The 13,159-nt window shown below is 37.4% G+C and overlaps 1 protein-coding gene across 1 annotated transcript in view; it reads left to right on the forward strand.

Moving 5' to 3' along the window:
* DHX57 (DExH-box helicase 57) overlaps positions 1 to 13,159 on the forward strand; it is a 58,303-nt gene that overhangs the window by 38,649 nt on the left and 6,495 nt on the right. The window contains exons 15-21 of the mRNA XM_007445770.1: positions 560 to 733; positions 1,351 to 1,551; positions 2,936 to 3,212; positions 7,625 to 7,720; positions 7,804 to 7,887; positions 11,001 to 11,138; positions 11,801 to 11,875. Coding sequence (XP_007445832.1) covers positions 560 to 733; positions 1,351 to 1,551; positions 2,936 to 3,212; positions 7,625 to 7,720; positions 7,804 to 7,887; positions 11,001 to 11,138; positions 11,801 to 11,875 — 1,045 coding nt within the window. The remainder of the gene's footprint in view (positions 1 to 559; positions 734 to 1,350; positions 1,552 to 2,935; positions 3,213 to 7,624; positions 7,721 to 7,803; positions 7,888 to 11,000; positions 11,139 to 11,800; positions 11,876 to 13,159) is intronic.

Raw genomic sequence — 13,159 nt, forward strand, 5'->3', positions numbered from 1 at the left:
GTTGCCAGATACCGGGGATTGGAGAGGCCAGTGTTAATAACAACAAAGAAATGCTGCCATTTTGAGAAAAAATAATTTTCAGTGGTTCCTATTCCAGTAGTAAGACAGACTGGGTGTGTCTTCATATCTAAGGGGACACTACTTGACAGATGAACACCCCCTAGAAATATAAGACTGAAGTTTCTTAGTATACATGACTGTCTCTGTCTCTCTTTCTCTGAATTTAAAGGTAGGGGAAAAAATGACTCTTTGTTGGTTAGTGTGCTCCAGGCTTGTTACTTGTAGAATGTCAACTATTTAGTCCTCTTGATTATTTACTAGTGAATTACACTTCAGTTTTTCCCAAGTTGATGCAAGGTTTTTAGTTCATAGAACTGAGTAAATATTTTTTAAGGGTCAGAAAGAACTTTCCCATTTAGAAGACCTGGGCCTTGAGGACACGTTGTGGAGAAGCTGCTGATTTTTGGAGTCACATTGTTAGTTTTAATAGAAATTCACCCATTATAACCCAATTTCAGTGTTTTGTACTAGAACACTAAATCCTTTTTTTTTTTTTTAGATGTGTTGTTCACCCACTTCATTCATCTTTATCCAGTGAAGAGCAGCAGGCTGTGTTTGTAAAACCTCCTATCGGTGTAACTAAGATTATAATTTCCACCAACATTGCTGAGACATCCATAACCATCGATGATGTTGTCTATGTCATCGATTCTGGGAAAATGAAAGAAAAGAGGTATCCTCTTTTGGTGATGTAAGAGAGGGGCTAACGATGCCTCATTTGGAGCAACACAGCTGTTAAAGGCTAATGCTATTAAGCTACATGGATTACATTTGAAAAAATACTTTATGAAAACTCTGTAGATATGAGTGATTCTGTAGCTAGGATCATGAATCTTATATTCAAACAGAGGTAGAAATTGTAAGTTTTTACCTTAGAAATAATTATTTTTCCTCTTTTTCTTATATGCTTTACATGTGCTTGAATGAAAAAGAATTGGTATGGGAGGTGATGGAAATGTTAATTACCAAAAGGTTGGTAATCATTTCACAATGTATACATATATCAAAATATCACATTGTACACCTTAAATATCTTTAATTTTTATTTGTCAAAAATAAAATGAAAAAAAAATTTTTTTAATTGAATAAAGAAACTGTATGTAGTATATAGTACAGAAACCATTTAAATTAGCACAAAGTGCTCCCACCAGGGACTCAACTACCCCAGAACATGCGGGACACTGTCCTTCTACAGAAGTAGGATGGTTCATCTGTTCTGTCCATGCTAAGTAAAATTTTGGCCACATTTTTATAAAGTAACTGCTTTTTACCTTTTCTTTTACTTTATAGATATGATGCCAGCAAAGGGATGGAAAGTTTAGAGGATACTTTTGTCTCTCAAGCCAATGCCCTGCAAAGAAAAGGTCGAGCAGGTCGTGTTGCATCTGGGGTCTGCTTCCATTTATTTACCAGCCATCACTTCAGTCACCAGCTTCTAAAGCAGCAGCTACCAGAAATACAAAGAGTGCCATTGGAACAGCTCTGTCTAAGGTACATCTTGATCCTTGTGTTCTGCTTCCGAAAGGTCCCAACGTTTCTCACCCTAAGTTCCATGTTTTCTTTTTCTTAGTAGAAGATGTTTTGCTAAGCGTGGACTTGGATGAACTCATTCATTTGCAAAGAAAGAGCTCTTCAGTGTTGCCTTTACCATTCCTTTTAACTTTCTACACATAAAGATCTCTTGCATTGCAGAGGACGGCCCTAAAATAGAGCTTAAGAATACATTTATAAGTCAGGAAAGTAATCTAACTTATCAAGAAATTTCTGCTAGGGCAACACCAGTATTAAATCATCACAGGGGGAAATCTACACCCTCATTATCAGTTAGAACAAAGTGAACAAAAGCAATTTGAAAACACCATTATTTACCTGATGAACAAACAAGAACAAATATCATAAAATAGGATTTAACGAATGAATGATTAAACTCAGTGTTATTGAAGCTGGAGAACCTTTGGTTCAACCTTTCTGAAACTTTGCATAGCGTATATAAGAACTCTAAAACCAGGGGCTTCCCTGGTGGCGCAGTGGTTGAGAGTCCGCCTGCCGACGCAGGGGACACGGGTTCGTGCCCTGGTCCGGGAAGATCCCACATGCTGCGGAGCGGCTGGGCCCGTGAGCCATGGCCGCTGAGCCTGTGCGTCCGGAGCCTGTGCTCCGTCTGCAACAGGAGAGGCCACAACAGTGAGAGGCCCGCGTACCACAAATAAATAAATAAATAAATAAAATAAAACTATCCATGCTCTTTGACCAAGTCATTATTTTGAAGGAGTATGCCCATAAAATGTTTACCCAAAGGGAAAAAAGTTACTTGTACAAAGATGTTACAGCTCTTCTTTTATCCAATAGGTGTATTTTGAGAGCCTTCCATTACATTAGTAAAAATGTAAAGGAATTATAAGTGAAATAAATAAACTTTATGTATGTTAGATTTTTCTCTTTTGAAAATTGCCTAAATTCATAATTTAAAACAGCTTTTCAAGAGCTGTCACAAGGCAGGACACAATGCAGGTTAATTTTATGAACAATTATTATGCAATTTCAGATGTGGGAAAGAGAGTAAGTAGATCATTTGAATTTTATTTCATGATTTGAACCCACTGTTATAGAAAAAAGCATTTTGGAAGTTTATAGAGAGAAATTTATTCTGAATCTCAGTAAATTTCAGAATCTGAAAGTGTTTCTGTAACTTATTGCTAGGAGAAGTAAAAGACATAAGAGATTTTTTAAAAATTTATTTAAACTGGCATTGTTTGGTTTATGAAAGCATATATTTGGGAAATTATAAATTATTTTCATTCACAGAAGAAGCTTACCTCTTTGTGTCATCCCACCAGAAATAAAAATGACAAATTGTTTTGTTTTCTTTTTTTAGAATTAAAATTTTAGAGATGTTTAGCACTCATAATCTCCAATCTGTGTTCTCTCGGCTCATTGAACCACCGCACACTGATTCTCTCCGTGCCTCAAAAATACGATTACGAGACTTGGGAGCATTAACTCCAGATGAAAAACTGACCCCTCTAGGGTATCACTTGGCTTCTCTGCCCGTAGATGTGAGAATCGGAAAACTAATGCTGTTTGGGTCTATCTTCCGCTGTTTGGATCCTGCTCTCACCATTGCTGCAAGTTTAGCTTTTAAGTCTCCTTTTGTAAGTAAACAGCATCCATCTGAACTGGAGTCCGTAAGTCTCTAAGGGGACTGTGGGGGCTTCAGGGTTATGTGAGCCCCTAATACTTTTCCTGTGAGTATATTATATGTGAATCTTTCAGGCACAATGTCTCTTAACTTTTATTGGATCCTCAAAGAAATCCATGCCCCAAATAAAGATTAAGAACTAGAGAGCCAGCTTATTTATTAAGTCATCTAAATGTGCTTTTTATGTATCTGCTTTACTTGCTCATTATAGGAAAAGCAGAAAAGCAAGCAAGCAAAAAGTGCCCCTGCCTGATTTTAAAAAACAATAAATATATTGGAGTACTTTTTTCAACAGCTTTATTGAAATATAATTCACCCATGTAAATTGTACAGTAGTTTTTAGTATTGTGCAGTCATCACCCTAGTCAGTTTTAGAACGTTTTTAATTACTTCATAAAAAAAAAAAAAACCTCTTAGGGGCAGGACAGGAATAAAGATGCAGACGTAGAGAATGGACTTGAGGACACGGGGAGGGGGAGGGGTAAACTGGGACGAAGTGAGAGAGTGGCATGGACATATACACACTACCAAATGTAAAATAGATAGCTAGTGGGAAGCAGCCGCATAGCACAGGGAGATCAGCTCGGTGCTGTGCGTCCACCTAGAGGGGTGGGACAGGGAAGGTGGGAGGGAGACGCAAAAGGGAGATGGTATGGGGATATATGTATATGTATAGCTGATTCACTTTGTTATACAGCAGAAACTAACACACCATTGTAAAGCAATTATACTCCAGTAAAGATGTGAAAAAAACCAAAAAACAAAAAACCACCTCTTAGCTGTCACTCTCCTGTTTCCCTCCAACCCCTCATCCACTCCATTCATAGATAACCACCAATCTCCTTTCTGTGTTCATAGATTTGCCTCTTCTGGACATTTCATGTTAATGAAACAATATAATATATAGTGTTTTGTGATTGGCTTCTTCACTTAGCATAATGCTTTTAAGAGTCATCTATGTTATAGCATGTATCAGTGCTTCATTCCTTTTATGGCCATATAGTATTCCTTTATATGGGTATACCACATTTCATTTATCCATTCAGCACTTGAAGGACATTTGGGATTGTTTCCACCTTTGGCTATAAACATTCATGTACAAGTTTTTATGTGAACATATGTTTTCATTTGTCTTGGGTATATACCTAGGAGTGAAATTATTGGGTCAAATACTATTTAACTTTTTGAGGAACTTCCAGACTCTTCCAGAGTAGTGGCATTTTACATTCTACCAGCATTTTATCAGGATTATAATTTTTCCACATCCTTACTAACATTTGTTGTTATCTGACTATTATAACTGTTCTAGGTGGTGTGAATTTGTGGTTTTTGATCTGTATTTCTCTAATGGCTAATGATATTAAACTTCTTTTCAGTTTCTTATTGTCCATTTGTATATCTGTCAAGAAATGTCTATTCAGATAGTTTGCCCATTTTTTAATTGGGTTATTTGTCCTTTTATTATTGAGTTATGAGTTCTTTATATATTCTGGATATAAGTTCCTTAACAGATACATGATTTGCAGATATTTTCTCCTATACTGTGGGTTGCCTTTTTCACTTTCTTGATCTGTTCTTTGAAATACAAAAGTTTTTATTTTTATGAATTCCAATTTATCTAGTTTTTTGTTGCTCGAGCTTTTGTTGTTGTCATGGTTAAGAATCCGTTGCCAAATCCAAAGTCTTGAAAATTTATCCTTATGTTTTTTCCTATAAGTTTTATAGTTTTAGCTCTTACATTATGGTCTTTGGTCCATTTTGAGTTAGTTTTTGAATATAATGTGAAGTAAGAATCCAGCTTCATTCTTTTGCATGTGACTGTCCTGTTGTCCCATCACCATTTGTTGAAAAGACTATTCTTTCCCCACTGAATGGTGTTAGCATTCTTGTCAGTAATTAACTGACCATAAATACATGGGTTTATTCCTGGATTCTCAATTCTGTTCCATTGAGTTATATGTCTATCCTTAGGCCAGTTCCATGCTGTCTTGATTCAAAATACGAAACTCTAGTTTTGTAGTAAGTTTTGAAATCAGGAAGTGTGAGTCCTCCAACTTTGTTCTTTTTATTAGTGTCTTGAAGATTTTTACATTCATAAGAGTTATTGGTCTGTAGTATTCTTTTCTTGTGATGTCTTTATCTGGCTTTGGTATCAAAGTAATACTGGCCACATAATGATTTGGGAAGTGTTCCCTCCTCCTTTATTTTTTTGAAGATTTTGTGAGAATTAATGTTAAGTCTTCTTTAAATGCTTGGTAGAAATCAGCAGTGAAGCCACTTGGTCTTTTCTTTGTGGGTAGATTTTTTTTAATAATTAATTCAACCTCTCCACTTCTTATAGGTCTATTTGGATTATCTGTTTCTTTTTGAGTCAGTTTTGATCATTTGCTTTTTCTAGGAATTTGTCCACTTCATCTAAATTACCTAATTTATTAATATATAAACATAGTGTTTTATAGTCCTTTTTATTTCTGAGAGCTTGTTAATAATATCCCCTTTCATTTCTGATTCTAATAATTTGAGCCTTCTCTCTCTTTTTCTTGATCAATTTAGCTAAAGGTTTGTCAGTTTTGTTGATCTTTTCAGAGAACCAGCTTTTGGTTTCGTTGGTTTTCCCTACTGTTTTTCTGTTCTCTATTTTATTAATTTCTGCTCTTTGTTTCTTTCCTTCTGTTTGTTTCAGTTTTAGTTTGTTCTTCATTTTCCAGTGTCTTAAGGTGGAAGTTTATTGATTTGAGATCTTTCTTCTTTTTTACTATAGACATATACAGCTATAAATTTTCTTCTATGGACTGCTTTAGCTGCATCCTATAAGTTTTGGTATGTTTTGTCTTCATTTTCATTCATTTCAAGTATTTTCTTTTTTTTTTTTTTTTTGGTGCATTGGGTTTTCATTGCTACGTGCAGGCTTTTTCTAGCTGCAGCGAGCGGGGGCTACTCTTCACTGCGGTGTGTGGGCTTCTCATTGCAGTGGCCTCTCTTGCTGTGGAGCACGGGCTCTAGGCGTGCAGGCTTCAGTAGTTGTGGCGCATTTCAAGTATTTTCTGATTTCCCTCTCTAGTTCTTCTATGACTCATTGGTTATTTAGGCATGTGTTGTTTAATGTCCACATATCTATGAGTTTCCCAGGTTTTTCCTTTTATTGACTTCTAATTTCATTCTCTTGTGGTCAAAGAACATACTTTGTATTATTTTAGTCCTTTAAAACTTACTAAGCTTTGTTTTATGGCTAAGTATATGCTCAGTCCTGGAAAGTATTCCGTGTAGACTTGAAAATGAATATTCAGCTGTCATTGGGTAGAGTGTCACTCTTCCTTTATTTTCACCATGGCTTATCTCAGTTAGATAGGGGAATAGATGTAATAATTTTCTTCAGTTTTAATGTTATACTTCATGGAATTGTAAACTCACAGATCTGCAAAAAGATCTTAGTTTCAGCTCCCTCATTTAACAACAGATGACAAAACCAAGCTACAGGTGTAGCTTTCTCAGAGACATACAGTCAGTATTATTGTGAACAAGACCTCCATTGCCTATTTCTCAAATCATCTAAATAACCTCTCACTGTCTGTTTTATTGGAATGCAGAAATTGTTCATTAGAAATATTGATGTCATCCTTAGCCAAAACTGAACACCTGTCCTTTGCTGGGTTCTGTAAACATAGTTAATTCCCAAATGTAATCTTTTTCCCACTAGTCTTCCAAAAAAGGAAGAAAATGTATTTTCAAATAGAAAATAAAATTTTATTATTGTGTTAGCTATAAAGGTGTCCAAATATATGAAAATTAGAGAGAAGAACCGTAGTTGGTTTAGAATGATTTTCAGTGTGATACAGCTTGGGCCTCAGTGTCACTTGCTCTTGCTGGTGTCTTTAGTACATGTGTATGTTGCAGCAAGAGAAGGCAGTGAAAATTAAGTTCTCAGCTGATTTTACTAATTTTTAGGGAAAAGGAGGACCTGTAAACATTCTTTTTGAAAGGAAAAAAACATGAATTATGGGTATAGACATAAGGGAGACTTAAGTATAGAAGATGAATAATAATCTGTAAAATAAAGATACCACAGAGTTAACAGAATCTTAGATTTTAGATGTAGCTTTTAGAATGAGTGGCTCTTTGATGACATCTTGCCACTAGGAAGTAAAAGACCCAGTAGAGGTTATTTTGGGTGGGCAGATGGACTCACAAGGACAAGTAGGACTGTTAGCTTGGCACTTAACCACCATAATTACTTTTAACCAGCCACCCACTGTGTACTCTGTTCCACACAAAATACTTCCTGAGGCACCTGGCTTCAGCAGTAGGAAAGTGCCATTTGAAGCCTTGGGTAAAATGTGTCCTTCAAACCTGGTTTTCCTCATTTAGGTATCTCCCTGGGATAAAAAAGAGGAAGCTAACCAGAAAAAGCTAGAATTTGCATTTGCGAACAGTGATTATCTGGCCCTTCTACGAGCATATAAGGTAAGCATACAACCTAATAGCTGAGATTTATTACCAGAGTTGGCACTAAAGACAGTAACATTTTGATTTTCTCCAAAATTTAGGGATGGCAGCTAAGTACGAAAGAAGGTATGCGTGCAAGTTATAATTACTGCAGACAAAACTTCTTGTCAGGAAGGGTTCTTCAGGTGAGTTGTTTCTGTGGAAATTTGTTTTCATTCATTTTCTATTGTAGTAGCGCACCAGAGGGTGTTGCAACTTTATCTTGCTTGCCCTGCCTTAACATTGAAAATGTTATTTTTGGAATGTGCTTGGCTTTACCACCTGGGTAAAACAGACTCCTGAACTATGACATCAGGCCTTTTGTGCTGAACCTTTCAACTGATCTGTTCTTCCTCTTTTCAGTGAATCTGTGTTTAACTTACGTGGAGGCTAGGGGAATATAGGCACTCTGAAGATTACTGCTTACTGGAAGTCAGTTTTTTCCATAATTATACCAAACATTCTTAACCCGGATCCATAAGCCCCTGAAATTGTATGCAAAGTCATACCCTTATACATATGTGCATTATTCTGGAGAAAAGGATCATAGCTTCATCAGATTCTCAAAGCGGTCTATGACCATCACCAAACTCCTTACCCTCTCCCTAAAACCAAAGACTGAATACTGAACCAGATATTCTTTGTTAATTCTTCTGTCCATCAGAGGCTACTATGTCAATAACAAGTACACAAGAAAGAGAAAGAAAGGTTTATTATCTTCTGTGTAATAACAGGCAGGGCTCTGTCTTCTGTTGTAACAGTATTTTAGGCCGCCTTCCAAAGTGGCATGAAAAGCCAGAATAGGGCTTCCCTGTTGGCGCAGTGGTTGAGAGTCCGCCTGCTGTTGCAGGGGACACGGGTTCGTGCCCCGGTCCGGGAAGATCCCACATGCCGCGGAGCGGCTGGGCCCGTGAGCCATGGCTGCTGAGCCTGCACGTCCGTAGCCTGTGCTCCGCAACGGGAGAGGCCACAACAGTGAGAGGCCCGCGTACCACACACACACAAAAAAAGCCAGAATAATAACGGTGCATTATCTTTACAAAGCATCTATTTCACTCAAAGATTTTGAGGCTGGGGAGGGGGAAGGACTTTATTTCTATATTAGAAGATGTCTTGGAATAGAACACAAAATTAATGTTCGTAGTACTTACCACTACCTGACAGCTTGTTATCTCTCTACCCCATAAGCTCCATCGGAGCCGAGATTTTTTTTCTCTCTCTCCTTTTTTTTTTTTTTTTTTTTTTTTGCGGTACATATTCCCCTCACTGTTGTGGCCTCTCCTGTTGCGGAGCGCAGGCTCCGGATGCGCAGGCTTAGCAGCCATGGCTCACGGGCCCAGCCGCTCCACGGCACGTGGGATCTTCCCGGACTGGGGCACGAACCCGTGTCCCCTGCATCCGCAGGTGGACTCTCAACCACTGCGCCACCAGGGAAGCCCCAGAGCCGAGATTTTATGTTTTGTTCAATACTGTATCCCCAGTGCCTAGAACAGTACTTAGCACATAGTTGATGCTCAGTAAAATTCATTGAATGCATGAATGAATGGTTATTTAAGATGAAGTAAGAGACCTCAAAACCATCCCAGTATTTGCCTTTATTCTTCTCTGCCTTTAGGTGTACTGCAGTGAGGCATTTTGAGAAGACAGAGGCTCTAGCTTTATTCTAAGTACAGCAAAAGCAATGATTTTCAATCCTGGCTACACATTAGATTCACCCGAGGGAGCTTAAAAAAAATAAAAGTAAAAATACCCAAATTCCTCCCCAGGCCAATTACATCTGGATCTCCAGGGGTGGAGCCTGAGCATGTTTATTTTCCTTGTTGTTGAGTTCACCAAGTGATTCTAATATGCTGCCAGGGTTGAGAAGCACTGGTCTAAAGGGTATTTTATATGTAAGGTGCAGTAATAAATATTTTCTTGAGTCATTAAGAGTTTTAAGTATAATATTTCTTTTAAATTACATTTTTTACTAAATTTATTCTTTTTCTTTAGGATGTATGTAGATTTTGCTGTGATCTGTGAGGGCCATCAAACACCTACCTCTTTTCACTAAAGACCAGCTTAGATTGTATTGTAGAATGTTTTGTGTTTCTTTTTTTAATTGACTTTTTTTTAAAATTTATTTTTGGCTGCATTGGGTCTTCGTTGCTGCATGCAGGCTTTTCTCTAGTTGCAGTGAGCGGGGGCTACCCTTCATTGCGGTGCGCAGGCTTCTCATTGCAGTGGCTTCTCTTGTTGCGGAGCATGGGCTCTAGGCACCTGGGCTCAACAGTCATGGCTCGTGGGCTCTAGAGCGCAGGCTCAGTAGTTGTGGCGCACGGGCTTAATTGCTCCACAGCATGTGGATCTAACCAGCCCAGGGCTCGAACCTGTGTCCCCTGCATTGGCAGGTGTAGTCTTAACCACTGCGCCACCAGGGAAGTCCTAGAATTAGTTTTATTAAGATATTAAAACCTTGTCATGAAATAGAACTCTGGTATATTTAACTCCTAGTTATATTTTGCCATGTTATACATCTGTGATTGACAGTCCAAGAAAATACTTAAATTGTCATCAGATACAGGGTAGCATTGCTTAGCTTTCCATTCCTTTGTCATTATCTGCTTCTCTATTGTCTGATATACAGCTAATATTTGAACAGATGCCAGACAGAGGTTTGTGCTTTTCATTCTCACACTTGTGCTCAGATGCAGAAAGGGGTTTCTAAATCTAAACCACTTAATAGTATTCCTATTCGTAGGGAAAATGTGAGCCAGCCAAGTTCACAAAGTAAGAGAAAGAGGGAAGGTTCTGAGGTGGGTGTTCTGCATCTTTTAAGAGAGAACACTAACCACTCTAGGCTCGGGTAAGGCACTAAGAGGACCTGAGCAGAAAGGAAGTAGGAAAAACGAGACAGTGTCACAGCACCTTGAGCTAGAGTTCCACAAAGTAAACTACGTTTTTGGCTGTCCTAAGAATTGCGAGGAAAATCAGACGTACCCAAAATCCAATTAATGGGGTTTTTTTTTTAACGTAATCTAGAATTAAATGATCTTTGGGTTTTCTGAAATTTGTGAATTTCTGTGTAATGGTTTTACACTGCTGGTTTGTATGAGTGAAAACTGCCCTTTTGTGAATGAACAGACAAGATAATCTTCATACCTGTTTGGTAAACCCATATGAGTCTCATTACTATACGCTGAACTAATTTGTTTTTGTAGTCATTCTTACCTTTGATATATTGATGCCCCTGCTTAAAGATTTTTTGCATTTCTTTCAGGAAATGGCCAGCCTCAAACGACAGTTCACGGAACTGTTATCGGATATAGGCTTTGTAAAAGAGGGACTCAGAGCAAGGGAAATTGAGAAAAGGGCCCAAGGAGGAGGAGATGGTATCTTGGATGCCACAGGAGAAGAGGTAAAGAATGTGTAGTTAGTTCTTACTTCTCTCTGATGATCACACTCACAGTCTGTTACCTCAGGGACACTTGTAGGCCTTGTTCACTTAAGCCCCATGAGCAGTGGGTTAGTGGCATTCTTGATTTTGTTTCCACAACTGTCAGCTAACACTCAGAAAAACAAGAGTTTTTGTGTTGATTGTTGCTTCTGTTTCTTTTTTTTTTAATTTCGCATTGGTTCTTGGTAGGTCCATCAGAGGTAGAACGGACTTTCCAATAATGTCTTCTTAATCAGACCAGCCTTTTTCAAACCCAGGATAGTTTTCTATGTAATAAGTATCAGAAGAACAATTCAAGATGAAACCTGATGCCACTCTGTTCTAAGTACAGTTAGTACTTTCTGGAAATTATGAACCAGAATCTTTCTCTCAACTGATCCTTAGGAACACTGGCTTTGTAACTGCTCTGCAGAGATCTAGAAAGTAATTGTGGGCTTCTTGGAATGGGTACTGTGTGAATGTGGTCCAGTAGATTTTTAGTTTTACTTAGAAATAATTTTTCTAGCAAAGTGACAGAAATGAGATGCTTTAAGATAGAAATCAAGAGAAATATAATAATAACTTCCAGGGAATAGACAGAAATAGCCACATTACTTATAAGATTAATGCTGTATTTCTCATAGGCTAACTCAAATGCTGAGAACCCCAAGCTGATATCTGCAATGCTGTGTGCTGCTCTGTATCCAAATGTAGTGCAGGTAAGGAAACATTTTTCCTGGGTCCTCCCACTTCCTGTTTGATTTTAGCCAAGGGATGTAAGTTAAGACATGCACATTAATCATCTTAAAGACACACACACACACACACACACACACACACACACAGCCTTTTAAACGTAGTATATATATTTCCAGTTCTTCAGTTCCCCAAATGTGTTGATACATCATTCAAGAACACATTTATTGTATAAAATAAGGTGCCTTTTTAATCCTTCTGACATTATGACATACCAGAAATTAAAATGGACATAAATGTCACTGTCAGCCAGTCTGTCTGTGCATAAACTAACTTATGTTAGGTAGAAATTTGATTCTACTACAATTTCCCTTATGCCCTCTACTCTGGACTAAAATTAGATAAGAACAAACAAGTCAGTGCCTTGTCATGGGACCACCTATGATCCCCCTCTTCTGGAAACCCTACCTGAATGTACTGTCGGACTTTTACCTGAGATTTGATTATCCAGTCCTTGTCAAATTTAGAATGTGAATTTGTCAGAGTACTGAAGCATTTCTCATTTAACTTTTTGATAAATGTTCAGTTGATGTCTCCTGATTCATTTATGGCTTATTTTTGCTTAGTGTTTGCATGCTTTTCAAATCATTTGAAGTTTACTTTAAAAAAAATCATTTGGAGAAAAGCTATGGAGACACTTAAAAAAATCAGGGGTGAGGGGGATGAATAAGCTGAGCACAGAAGATTTTTAGGGCAGTAAAAATACTCTGCATGATACCATAATGATAGATAACATGTCATACTTGCCCAAACCCATGGAATGTACAACAACAAAAGTAAACCCTAATGTAAACTCTGGACTTTGGGTGATGATGATTTGACAGTGAGGTGCTATATAGCCACTGAGAATTATGTTTTAGGAAAATATTTATAGAAAATGATCCTATATTAGTTTTAATAGATATATATTTTATTTATGTGTTTATCTCCATTTCTATATATAAATATAAATCTAACAGAAAACTAAAATGATATTTGTCAAACATTAATGTTAGTTATTTCTTAATCATGGGATTACAGGAGTTATAGGTTATTACAAGATATTGAATATTGTTCCCTGTGTTATATAGTAGTAATGTTATTTTCTACAGTAATATGGAGGTGTGTGTGTGCACATAAGCTTTTCATTTTTGTGAATGAAACAATCTGTTTTTCACTATTTTGAAAAATTCATTTGGAAATATTGGATTGGTATTGGAATTGTCAGCAGATTCCTGGTCCAGTGTTGCCAGCTGAATCTCTTTCCC

This window comes from Lipotes vexillifer, unplaced genomic scaffold (assembly GCF_000442215.2).
Source record: "Lipotes vexillifer unplaced genomic scaffold, Lipotes_vexillifer_v1.1 scaffold278, whole genome shotgun sequence".
NCBI classification, from domain to species: domain Eukaryota; kingdom Metazoa; phylum Chordata; class Mammalia; order Artiodactyla; family Lipotidae; genus Lipotes; species Lipotes vexillifer.